At 38.0% G+C, this 13190-nt stretch overlaps 2 protein-coding genes across 5 annotated transcripts; both read left to right on the forward strand.

The window, feature by feature from the left end:
- The first annotated feature begins 382 nt into the window (after positions 1-382).
- On the forward strand, positions 383-6144 carry LOC113286893. Of its 2 annotated transcripts, XM_026535533.1 has the most exons (3): positions 383-512; positions 4182-5268; positions 5368-6144. In XM_026535533.1, exons 2-3 carry the CDS (start codon positions 5007-5009, stop codon positions 6003-6005), a joined length of 900 nt encoding a protein of 299 aa, XP_026391318.1. In that variant the 5' UTR covers positions 383-512; positions 4182-5006; the 3' UTR covers positions 6006-6144. The 2 variants fall into 2 exon arrangements, with proteins under 2 accessions (XP_026391318.1, XP_026391317.1); XM_026535532.1 differs by having other exon boundaries at positions 4182-6144.
- Positions 6145-6429: 285 nt separating this feature from the next.
- On the forward strand, positions 6430-12487 carry LOC113286894 (3-hydroxyacyl-[acyl-carrier-protein] dehydratase FabZ-like). 3 transcript variants are annotated; one of them, XR_003329565.1, is made up of 4 exons: positions 6430-6827; positions 6931-7075; positions 11394-11709; positions 12398-12487. XR_003329565.1 is itself a non-coding variant. In XM_026535534.1 (3 exons), the coding sequence occupies exons 1-3, from the start codon at positions 6517-6519 to the stop codon at positions 11646-11648; spliced, it is 711 nt and encodes a 236-aa protein (XP_026391319.1). In that variant the 5' UTR covers positions 6431-6516; the 3' UTR covers positions 11649-12068. The 3 variants fall into 3 exon arrangements, 1 of the variants encoding a protein (XP_026391319.1); XR_003329566.1 differs by having other exon boundaries at positions 12401-12474; XM_026535534.1 differs by lacking the exon at positions 12398-12487 and having other exon boundaries at positions 6431-6827; positions 11394-12068.
- Positions 12488-13190: the final 703 nt, after the last annotated feature.

Below are 13190 nucleotides of genomic sequence, written 5' to 3' on the forward strand. Positions count from 1 at the left end.
ATTATTGAAATTCTGAGATTCGGCATGATTTGATCCATATAAGACCATTCGAGACATCATTGGCAAAAGGACAATCATGAACAGCTGCAACATGATTTGTACACACTTAGGCTAGTGTTTGAAGTTTGAACAGCAAATTGTAGTCTTCTTCTTTTACTTGAAACTTCTACCTTTTAACGGTATCTTTGGATAAAAAACACAAAAACCAACTAAATTTACCTACTTTCGAGCTCGTCCACTCTGCCCAAATCCGCCCATATTCTTAAATACACGCCTATCTTTCTTTTTCAATATGTAATATGTTTAACTTGAATCTGATTGTTAATTTTTTGTTGTGAAAGTTGTTATCTTTTTGTTTTTGTTTGTCGATAGGCTTCCATTTCTAATGGTAGATAGAGTGATTGAAGACAATGCTGGAGTATCAGCTGTTGCAATTAAAAATGTATATCATTTCTTTCCTGGGCATTTCCAAGAAAGACCAATTATGCCTACCTGGAGTTCTCATGGTTGAGGTAATATTCATGTTTGATATCTACATAATGAATCTTTTATGAACAACTTGTGGGCACACGAACCACGCGCGTGTCCGAACGCTCACAATCAATCTTTAACATCTAGGGAGATTATGATGATGGTACCCTGGTGTTGATTCATTGGCTCAAAACCTTCGGGTTTATCATGGCCTCATCCAACCACTCCAGGCGTGGCGTTTGTGCATGGGATATAAGTACTAAGGAAAACAAAACATATAAGCAAACATGTGCGGAGACAAACGAATGTAAAGTGCTGAAATGTAAATAAGACCATGGTTTACGTGGTTCGGCACTAAGGCCTACATCCACGGGATTTGTTGTTCTACTATGTTCTTCACGGTTACACGAATAGTTGAATGATTTTTGGGGTTTACATGTTTCTCTCCTCTCAGGGATTAACTTACCTTTGCTATTTCTCTCTCTCTCTCTCTCTCCTTCCCTTCCTGATGTTTTCGATCCCCCTTTTCTCTTGGTGGAGATTGGGTATTTATAAGGTTAGAACGTGGGACCCATCTCTGAAGACCGTTGGAACCTTATCTTCTTGTGCCCTTGCGTCCATCGCGCGGAGGTCTGCGTTTCCCCCTTGATCCCGCAGAGGCATCCTCGCTCGTTCCACAGGTTGGTCGACACGTACACTGCTCGGAGTGTTTAATGTGGGTAGTTGAGGGGTCTGCTCGTATCAGACAAGTGTCTTCTGCCCCTGTCAGTCCGTGTCAGCTAACTATCTCTCCACCGTTGATCTTGGCTTCTCTTTTGGGAATGAGATAAAGTAACTCCTCGGACTTTATTTGGTGTTTCGTGACCCATCATGTTTTGATGTTTTTGGCCTGCATGCTTTCCACGTACCTCTTTATATACACGTGTCTGATAGTGAGAAATATGTGTACACAATTTGCCCCTTTTCTTCGGGCTTGAATGACTAATGGGTGCCTTGAACAAAAACTATCGTCCCATATTCTTCTCACTCCTAATAACTTCTCCTAGATACTTGGGCACATCTTTTATTCGTGCATTAACTGCTTATGTAACGGGCACGTCTTTTATTCGTGCATTAACTGCTTATGTAACGGGCACGTTTTCCCATTCCTCCCTTAATTTCCTTCTCTTTCTTTCGGGTATTTTAAGGATAGAAAGAAAATTTAATTTCATTCTTCCTAAACACTCTCTCAGTTTTCATTCTTCCTTTAAATTTTCTGTCTGTCTTCATTGAACCTGTGACCTTAAATTCTCTGTCAGTCTTCATTGCACTTGTGATTTTGAATTTTTTGTCAGTCTTCATTGCACCTGTGATCTTAAATTCTCTCCACCTTAGCATTAACCACGCCCGCTTCTCCTGTTTGTTTCTTCTACTGCTGTTTTTGCCGGTAAGTTTTCCTTTTCTTTATTTCCACCGTTTTATGCTGTGTTGACTTGTGAATTTTCTGCTACTGTTGTTCCTTGTTTGTGATGAAGAACTTCTTCTGATGCTTGCATACTAGTTTGCCCCTGTTCTTCGTCTTAAATTAAGGAAGCCATTACTTCGAGGGTGAAATATTGAGCATGTATACTACTTTTAGGGTTGCTACGTTATCGTGGTTGTATTGCTATGGATGTGTTTTTTGATTTTGGTGATAACTTGTTCTTGATTTTATTCTTTCCGCAGCCATGTCTGACCGTCCGCGGCCTACTTATCAGACTCCTGATTCTGGGTTATCGAGATCTCCTCCGCGTCGAGATGCTCAAGATGATGTTCGTCGGAGTCGAGTTTCTTCTGGAGCGAAAGCCTCGTCCTCTAGGGAAGATATTCCCCCGATAAATCCGTCTGGTTCTCGAAGAGTCTTTGATCGCTCAGTGGCTTGTCTTCGTGATGATACTAGGAGTACCAGGCTCCGCCCCGCGCTGTTGCTTTTGACATTGCTTTGGATTTTCCTGCTTCCTGCGTCTTTTCCATCACGTGCCCTTTTGTTGATACTGAAATCTCGCGTAAACTTGCCCTCTTTACTCGCAACACGTTCTCTCTGCATAAGTTATTTCAAACAACAGAAACGGGAATATCCGCGTGAAGCGGGTTAGTTGGCGAAATACAATTTTTCAAGAGGGAATTAATACCCGCAGGCTATAAACTACGGGTTAGAGTTTTACTAAAAGCGATCCTTAGTATAAAAACTACGAAAATTGTAAATCCGATGGGTTAGAACAATAACCCGCTTAGAACAATAACTCTTATCGAAGACCAAAGGTGGGTTTTTGAACTTAATACAGTTGACGAATGATCTATACGGTTCGAGCTGATAAATTCAGAGCAATCATATGCCAAATTAAAATGAAATCACAGGACAAGATAAATCTTTTACCGGGACGAAGTCCCTGTTTCTAGCGCCAAATTGTGGGCACACGAACCACGCGCGTGTCCGAACGCTCACAATCAATCTTTAACATCTAGGGAGATTATGATGATGGTACCCTGGTGTTGATTCATTGGCTCAAAACCTTCGGGTTTATCATGGCCTCATCCAACCACTCCAGGCGTGGCGTTTGTGCATGGGATATAAGTACTAAGGAAAACAAAACATATAAGCAAACATGTGCGGAGACAAACGATTGTAAAGTGCTGAAATGTAAATAAGACCATGGTTTACGTGGTTCGGCACTAAGGCCTACATCCACGGGATTTGTTGTTCTACTATGTTCTTCACGGTTACACGAATAGTTGAATGATTTTTGGGGTTTACATGTTTCTCTCCTCTCAGGGATTAACTTACCTTTGCTATTTCTCTCTCTCTCTCTCTCTCCTTCCCTTCCTGATGTTTTCGATCCCCCTTTTCTCTTGGTGGAGATTGGGTATTTATAAGGTTAGAACGTGGGACCCATCTCTGAAGACCGTTGGAACCTTATCTTCTTGTGCCCTTGCGTCCATCGCGCGGAGGTCTGCGTTTCCCCCTTGATCCCGCAGAGGCATCCTCGCTCGTTCCACAGGTTGGTCGACACGTACACTGCTCGGAGTGTTTAATGTGGGTAGTTGAGGGGTCTGCTCGTGTCAGACAAGTGTCTTCTGCCCCTGTCAGTCCGTGTCAGCTAACTATCTCTCCACCGTTGATCTTGGCTTCTCTTTTGGGAATGAGATAAAGTAACTCCTCGGACTTTATTTGGTGTTTCGTGACCCATCATGTTTTGATGTTTTTGGCCTGCATGCTTTCCACGTACCTCTTTATATACACGTGTCTGATAGTGAGAAATATGTGTACACACAACTAATATGATCGTGACTGCACTACAATGTGTTTGGTTCCAATTACTTTTGAAGGACCCTATGAAGGCTATGTTTTCCCTCAAAAAAGAAAAGTCTTTGCGAGAGGGACGGTTTTGATGAGTATTTGTTTGGACGGTTTTTTAAGAATTTTCCAGGTACACGGAACACATATAGCATTAATCACATAACCACTCGGGCTTTTAAATACCACATGAAAATGGTTCTTTAAAATTTTGTAGTTATACTGTAACTTATAAATTTTGAGTGGGTGAATAGTTCAGGATGTTACAGCCTTCGAGTGTAGAGTGCTATTTAAAGAAAATGTAGGCTAGATGAGGGACAACAACTTTGACTTTAAATATCCTGGATTGACCTAAGCTCAAGTCGTTCCCTTAAGTTTAATGCGGTCTTTCTTGCAGGACCCCCATTAATATGTAAGAAGACTGAAGTGTAGCTTCTTCGAAGTTTCTCTTGCGATGATAACGACTCAAAGTCTCAAACTCAATTATATCCTTCAAATTCTCCAGATGAAACCTATTTGGCCTTTGGGAATTTCTGCTTCCATGTACATGTGTGTATAAATCGGAGTTTCTGCCTCAAAAAGGGAAAGTTTCTCATATTGCTCTCATCAGATGAGTGCACAACACAACAATTGTTAAGGAGCAGTAACATGGTGATTAAAGAAAGTTTACTTCGCATTAACAGGCTCTTGAGAAGCAAGAAAATTAGTGCATCACAAACACTGATAGGCAGGAATTACGGGTGGCATCGTGCACCATTACGAAGCAGAACTACAAGTCCACAAGCGTCAATATTGATACAAAGAACAATTGAACATCTTGCCGCTGATAACGAAATAGGTAACCAAGAAGTTGTGGTTACAGTTTCTTAAAGGACCCCTTTACCATAACCAGGAGAGCCCTGCATGGAAGACAACAAAGGAAGTGGCGTGGAATCATATTTGCAGAACAACTAGTAGTATTACTGGGGCTTTAAGAGAAAGTGACATGTATAATCTTTATGTTGCTGCAGTGAGAAAGGTGAAGAACGAAGGTTTAGATCGCTATTATAAGGATAGTGAGGGAACCATCCATCACCTCGGTGAGAATGAATATCTACATATGATGATTTATGATGGCTGTTTTTTGTTGCAATTAATTCTGTTTGTTCTTGGTTGAGAGAAAAAACTCAAGCACATTGTGGATCATCCGGTATTTGGGCAACTTGAGGGTGACAAAGTATCCATGATAAGAGATGCAGTTTCATCTATATTTGTGGTAGGTAACCAAGTTCCTCTTGTAGTGCTTCAGGCATTGATGAAACAAAGTTTCTTTCAGGAAGTTGTTAATGGTGGGATATGGGAACAGCCAATGGACCTGGAAAGGTGGGTCTTGTTTGAGCTCCTGCTGGTCCCTTCTTTGATGGATAGCTCAAAATATGCAGTAGAAGTCATAACAATTCCAACTGCCTCTCTAGCTGAATACATGCACAGCCGAAGAACTGGAGGTAACTCGCTTGCAATTCAAAGTAGGTTCTCCGAAACCAAAAAGAGGGTCGCTTTAAAAGATGCCCCGATTGACCTCCTTCACGGGCTTTGGTTGTTAGTGACAGGTTCATCTCAAAAACCCAAAAAGGATGGTTCCATTGAAGATGAATATATCTATGCAGGAGAAGATGATAGTACAAGTAGAAGTGACCACATATACGATGTTGTCCGTCAAACAGTACGAAGTGCTACAGAGCTTAAAGAAGAAGGCATCGTTTTTCAGTGTAATGAAGGCACAAGGATTGATGGAATCAAGTTCAAGCAAGTTATGTTCAATGCAACTCTAATCATCCCTCGTCTCATAGTAGATTCTGAGCAACATCTTTACATGTTGTTCAGTAACTTGATCGGATACGAAATTACACACTTTGGGCAGAAGCAGCGTGAAGTGTGTGAATATCTAGAGTTGATGCGTGAACTCATTAGATCAGCAGACGATGTCAAAGTCCTTGCTGCAAGCGGAGTCATTATTGTGGATCCCAATCTGGAGGAAAAGATTCCACTTCTCTTTCGAGATTTACCTTTTCCAATGGTGATGAGAAGCCATGGTGGTAGTCTGAGACGGGTTAGAGATGAACTCAATAGTTATACTCGACCCAGTGCATTTAAGAAGTTCGGTGAAGTGCTTACCATTGTGGTGATTCTTAGTCTAATTCAAACTGTGTACACCATGCTTAGCATTCATTTAAAGAAGTAGCTAAACAGATTGTTTCATTTATGTGTAATAAGTGGCCAGTAAACAAGGCCTTTTATGTTATAGAGGTAGATGAACCGATTATTTTGTGAAATTTTCTAATTTTATTTGTATGATTGGCCGGTGAAGGAGGCTATCTATGTTTAAGGAAGTAAATAAAAAGATTATTTTTGTTTCTTGTATAATGTTTATGTTATTGGTTAAAGATATTTATGGGCATCGTCATCTCTAATAATTACTGCATAGCCAGCTAGTTTATGGAAGGATACCCAGGCTGCGTCCACATTCATTCTTGTAGGCACTGTATTTTTGAAATTTCCGCCTTGAAACAGTATCTTTCGAGAAAGACAGAAACAAAGCAATAACCAACTAAATTTACACCTACTTTCCACCTCGTTCACTCCGCCCAAAACCAAATTCTTAAATACACCCTCTGTGTCTCTATCTTTTTCGCTCTGTAAATCTCTCTAATCTCTTCCTCTAGAGATCCCTCTGTTACATAATCTCAATAACAATGGAAGCTACAGCTTTAACGAATCACATAATCTCAGCATTCTCCTCACATTCATCCCAAAATTCTCTAAATCATAATTTCTTATTACCTACTACTACTACTTCACTCAAAAATCACAAGAGAATTTTATCTTCTAAACTTTCAATCTCCAACCCTAGATCTCAATCCAATAGAACCGTTACTGTTTGTGTTGCTTCTGTTAATGGAGAAGTTGAAGAGACTGTCAAAGATGTTGTTCCAATCGAAAAGCAATTTCCTGCATACCCAACTGTGATGGATATTAACAAGATTCGTGAGATTCTACCTCATAGGTAAGATAAATTTCGGTTTTTTGAGTTTAACCCATGTTTTATTTTGAATCTGATTGTTGCTTGGGGGTGGAAAAGTTGTAATCTTGTTGTTGTTTGGTTTTAGGTTTCCATTTCTATTGGTAGATAGAGTGATTGAATACAATGCTGGAGTATCAGCTGTTGCAATTAAGAATGTAACAATCAATGATAATTTCTTTCCTGGACATTTCCCAGAAAGACCAATTATGCCTGGAGTTCTCATGGTTGAGGTAATATTCATTCTTGATATCCTTTTTATGTTGAATGAATGAATATATATGATAGGAATTGCGGTAACAAGTTGATTGCTCATTTTTTTCTTTTATGAACCTTTGATGCCGAATATTGAGATTCAAAACTGCATTTGATTCAGTATTTTAGTTAGTTTTTTATGGTAGTATGTTGTTGGTTTGGTCGGATGAACTTGGTCGCATTGCTAGTGCACATCCTGGTGGGAACATTTGTGAACACCAGTGCTGGTGTTCTGAGTTCCACAATGGAGAAATCAAAAATCGAAAACTAAGCAAAAGTATGTATTTATGTAGATTGATTGAGTCATCTCCCAAATCTTATAACATTAATTAGGACTTTATATTTGTGTAAATTAGTACAATGTCATATAGTATAATCTTGTTTATAGGAAAAAGAGTTAGTTAATTCATTTGCGGTGTGATTACTATATTTTTTATTTTTACCCGTATCATTCCCCTTCGTTTGTGATGGGCTTGGTGAGCCAACGGTAAAACCCCAGCTACTCCCTTATGAAAATAGGGTCGCGATATAGGCTTGGCGAGCCAGCGATAGATTAATAAAAGGCAAGAGCAGTAACAAGACGGTTGACCGCTTTGGATGTCCTCGTGTACCTTTGTTTGGTTGAAAACCAGGCATTCCCCTAGGAGCAGTACCAAGATGGGTGACAGCTTGGGAAGTCCTCATATTCCCCAATTTGATTGGGACTAAAGGCTTAGAAGAAGAAGAAGATCATTCCCCTCCATTTAAACATTACACTTAATGTTTGAAATACAATTTCCAGTTACAACCATAGGAATTCTCCTTTGTATATTAGTGAGAAAACTAAGTTATAAGTGATTTCTATGTGTCGGACTGCTGTCACTTATGCCAGTACCTGAACAGCTTATGGGGAACCAAGTGTCTCAAAAGGTGATATGTTTGGAGGTTACCTCGATTAGAATAGATAAGTATAGTGATCATTGCATGTTATTTTATTGAGAGGTGTACCTTACCTTTGTTAATAAACCAACAAGCACCATTGATAACAATTGCAGGAAACAGACATGCCTTTGCGGCCGTAACTTTTGATGGCAACAGCCTGCAATTGTTATTTTCATGTCTTGTCTCTCTTTGACTTAGTTATTTTTATCTGAGAATGTAAGATCTAGTGAATCGCGGTTTATGATATTTATAGTTTATCAAGTCATGTCTCCAAAAAGTTCCATAGAAGAATCCGATAGATGTCTCTTAGTGGGTGTAGTATTAATTTTATTATCTTATAATAGATAGTATCACCACTTCTTGACATATAAGTTTAAGTAACAGTACACCAACTGTGAAAAATCTCTAGGATTCACTTGTAGAACCCGAACACTTTTGGAAATATGGCATGACCTTAGGATGCGAATGTCATGAATCGCTGGATCCCACATGCTCAAATCAAGGGTATGATTTGTTCACAAGATTTTCCACGAGAGAATCTCCGCCTGGTTGAAAATAATTTGTGGTAAAACCCATATGCAAGAGTTTGTTGAGAATTAGTTTGTGGCAAAATCCATATGCAAGAGTTTTTGCCATTATAGAACATATCCTGCAGTAGAGGTACATATCCTAGACTGGAGGCAGGCATAGCATGATGTAGATGGTGATAACATTATATGTGTATTACTAAACTTACTGGATTCACTAACTTAAAACTTTAGTTTATTTCATAGTAACGTCAAAGATAAAATATAAGGTCGTATACGATAATAATATAATACACGCGGGTTACTAATTTTAAAGGAATGGATGAGTAAACAATATCTTATTACCTCTTTTTGTTTCTTAGTTTTTTTGTAACGAATGAAAAACCAAACGGCTATTTATAGCCAGAAAACAAGTCGGTAGAACTTGAAAACTACACGTATGCAGTGATATGTCTGATTTTGGAAACATATAAAATATTAAAGAAACTAATAATGTGTTGGTGCTTATCTTTGATCTGTGTAGGAGGTGGGATAATTGTCCAAAACTATCTCGATTGTACTCTAATAGTAAAATGGTAGACCACCCCGTAATGACGTGTATATACAACACATACCATCTTTTGGTGGTATTATTCAACCTTTTTATAATCGGTAAGATATGTGGACGATGTTCAAATATTAAAGGGTGCGACTAGATTGATATAAGTGGGGCATTGATAAACACGAGGATGGATGGTTTGACCAATTCACGAAAAAACATTGCCATACTTTATCCTTTGCGCCCAAATTTGTATCTTCAAAACCATCGAAATCTTATATTATATCCTGCCCCCTGCCTTTACCTATCCTTCATAACCTATATATATTACCCAGTATAAATAGGTCGAATAATACCATCAAAAGATGACATATATTGTGTATGCACGGCATTATGAGGTGGTCCACCATTTTACTACTCGAATAGAATCGAGATAGTTCTTGACAACTATCCCACCTCTTTAAATGATCATGATAAGGATCAGAGTATTACTCGGTCATTAAAATTTTGTATGTATCTAAATTTGGACACTTTACCTAATATGTGTAGATATCTAATCCTACCGACTTACTTGTTTTCTGACTATAAATAGCCGTTTGATTTTTCATTTTTAAATGTAACCAAAACTTAAGAAAAAGAAGTAATAAGATTTTGTTTGCTTATTCATTCCTTAAGAGTTCTCATGGTTGACGTAATAATCACGGTTGAATCTACATTTTTTTTATTGAATGAATAATATGATAGTAATTGCGGTAACAAAATGATTACTTGTGTCTCCATTATGAACTGCTCATGCCGAACATTAAGATCTAAAACCGCATTTGATTCAGAATTGTAGTTAGTTTTTTTTTTCTTGTTGCATGTTGTTTGCCTGGTTGGATGAACATAGTCCCATTGTTAGTGCACGTCCTTGTGGGAACATTTGAACACCAGTGCTGGTGTCCTGAGTTACAGTGGAGACATCAAAACATCAAAATTAAGCAAAGTATGTATTCATGTAGATTGATTGAGTAATCTCCAGAATTTCATAACCTAGACTTAATATTTGTGTAAGTTAGTACAATGCCAGATAGTATCATATGGTCATAGTAAAAACAATGAATTATCTCATAGTAAGAACAATGAATTATCTCATAGTAAAATCGATGAATTATCTCATTGACGGAGTAGGATTAGTATGATGTTTACCCATATCATTCCGCTCCATTTAAACATTTAACTTGATGTCTGAAATACAATTTCCAGTGCAACCATAGGAATTCTCCTTTGTATGTTAGTGAGGAAACTAAGTGAGAAAACTAAGTTATAAGTGATTTTTATGTCGCACTGCTGTCACTTATGCGAGTACCTGAACATCTGATGGGGAACCAAGTGTTTCAAAAGGTGACAAGTTTGAAGGTTATCTCGAACAGAGTAGATAAGTGTAGTGATGATTGAATGCTGTTTTTCTTGAGAGGTGTACCTTACCTTTGTTAATAAACCAACAAGCACTGTTGATAACAATGCATGAAACGGACATGCCTTTGTGGCCATAACTTTTGATGGCAACAGCCCACAGTGGTTATTTTGTCTCTCTGTGCCTTAGTTATTTTTTATCTGAGAATGTAAGACCTCGTGATTTATGACATTTACAGTTTAGATCAAGTCACATCTCCATAAAGTTTTATAGTAGAATTCTTGAGATTTCTCTCGGTGGGTGTAGCATCACTTTTTATATTTAATATAATAGATTGTATCGCCAGTTCTTGGCTGATAACTTTTTAGTGATCCTACACCGTCTGAGAAAAATCTTTAGGATTCTCTTGTAGAACCCTTTTGGATATATGGCTTGATCTAGATTGTGAATGTCATGGATCACTGGATCCCACATGCTCAAATCAAGGGTATGGTATTTAGTGTGTGGAAAAATCATGTGCAAGAGTTTTTGTCATTAGAGAACATCTTCTGCAATAGCGATACATGTCCTAGAGGCACGCTTAGCACGATGTAGAAATGTAGATGCAATTACTATCACGACCTTAAGTTTTATCTCCGACCTCTTCATGGATTTGTGTAACACGTATATTTGTATACAACCAAATTACTTCATGATTCTTGAAATTCCCAAGTTCTCTTGCATGTTTAATGATTCTGTGTGTATATCTGAGTTTTGGCTCAGTTCTGAAAGAATGATTGGCGACAAGGGATCCTAGTCATTTATCTGTATATGGCATGTAGATAATTAGGATTCTCATTTAACACTTGGAATAACATTTGGAACAATTATCCATGTAAATGATAATAAGTATTAATGCATTCTTTTGGATCCAGGCCATGGCACAGGTTGGAGGCTTGGTGATGCTACAACCAGAAGTTGGTGGGTCACGCGAAAACTTCTTCTTTGCTGGAATTGACAAAGTGAGGTTCAGGAAACCTGTGATTGCAGGGGATACATTGGTTATGAGGATGACCCTCATTAAACTACAAAAACGTTTTGGAATAGCAAAGATGGAAGGAAAGGCATATGTTGGGGGTGAGGTAGTATGTGAGGGCGAATTCTTGATGGCAACTGGCACTAGTGAATGATGTTGCTGCTGCTAGGGATGCCTTCAGTTGTAAACCTTTCTCAATCTGGATCAGATAAGAGGTAAAAGAGTTTAAGTCATTCAGAGATTATGTCTTCATGGTTCTAGATAAATTATCGCTTGGTTTTGTGTTTGGACCTCTTAGTGCAGAATATTATCTTTCTCAGTTTTTTGGTAGGAATGAGCTTTGTCAGATTATAACACCATTCAAGAATGATGAGCATAATTTAATTGTTCACCCATGCCGGCTTATACGATTCTGAACTAGGTATATTTAGGGACATTCTCAGAGTAAAACTTGGTATGTGCCAGATGTATATTAGTTGTTGTAATCTCACAGTCTATGCTTAAATCAATGAAGTTTAAGTAGTGACCATGTCAGAACCAAAGGAAATTAACGAATACAATCCATGCACTTAAACAGTTTCTCTTTTGGCTTAGCATGTATATCGAATAGTAATCATGTTACATAATGCATGTTTAAGATTACATGTTTGCATTCTTATGGCCTGTGAGGTGTATCTTGGGTTGATTATTAAGACTTGTAGTTTGTGTATTCATATTGTATAAAAAGATAGTCCTTTAGCGTAGTTTACCTTTAACTTAAACCTCAAACCCCACAACCTAATACACTTATGTAGAGCCTTTTTGCAGAGAAGTGCTTTTTTCTATGCCCTAGTTAGTGGGAAACATCAATTATTTTAAAAAGACTTATTATAATTAGAATCTCTTTCTCCCTACAAATCACAGTAGGTAATAAAGTTGGAAAACAAGAAAAAGAAAAGTGGGAAGAATGATCAACATGGTCCCTTGATTCATAGTAAGTGGAAGCTTTAAGTATTTTTCTTTTTTTATCAATTTTTAATCAACTTAGTATGCTTCTTTTGATAAGATACTTTTTACAGATACTTAAAGAAACTGTAAACCTTAATTATTTTTCCTGTCGTGTTCAATTATTCTCTTAGTTAACTCTGATAGGTTGCAGAATTCTAACAACATCATGTTAATAGAAAAGCTAAACTAGGGGCATGTAACATACCCACTTCCTGTCTCCCATTTCGGTCCCCAGCTTCTAGTTTGCCGCAAGGCAGTTTTTCATTGATTCTCTTCTCACTAAACCCTAGTAATGTAAGCATTTAACCTTTTGGACGAGTTATGCAATGAACCCAATCAATTTCCGCCATGTGGTTTGGACTGTAAATTAGACTACTAATCTGGGCGTGTTTTGAGGCATTCAAATGGGTAACACTTAGTGTTGCTTAAAAACTTAGTCGAAACCATTCAGGAAGTGTTAATGCTTGTTTTATTAGGATTTAGTGGGAAGAGAACCTTCAAAAATTACCACATGGTAGACTAAAAGTTGGGTTGTACGATAAGAAGTACGGCCTAGAAGGCTCTAATGAGTATCTCTAGTTTGCTCTTCTAATCTGTTATCGTATAGTAGTTGAAAACACGCTAAGCTCTATAACACATGGGTCTATAATGCTATTTTTACACCATTTGTATTAAGTTTCATCAACAAGGAAGTGAATTGTGCATAAGA

This window comes from Papaver somniferum, chromosome 6 (genome assembly GCF_003573695.1).
Source record: "Papaver somniferum cultivar HN1 chromosome 6, ASM357369v1, whole genome shotgun sequence".
In the NCBI taxonomy this organism is placed as follows: Eukaryota; Viridiplantae; Streptophyta; class Magnoliopsida; order Ranunculales; family Papaveraceae; genus Papaver; species Papaver somniferum.

Excerpts from the sequence above, each read along its gene's own strand:
- LOC113286893 (XM_026535532.1), top strand. The coding sequence starts at position 5,007 with ATGATAAGAGATGCAGTTTCATCTATATTTGTGGTAGGTAACCAAGTT.
- LOC113286894 (XM_026535534.1), top strand. The coding sequence starts at position 6,517 with ATGGAAGCTACAGCTTTAACGAATCACATAATCTCAGCATTCTCCTCA. Across the intron at positions 6,828-6,930 it reads CGTGAGATTCTACCTCATAG|GTTTCCATTTCTATTGGTAG; the intron begins GTAAGATAAATT and ends GTTTGGTTTTAG. Across the intron at positions 7,076-11,393 it reads CTGGAGTTCTCATGGTTGAG|GCCATGGCACAGGTTGGAGG; the intron begins GTAATATTCATT and ends TTTTGGATCCAG.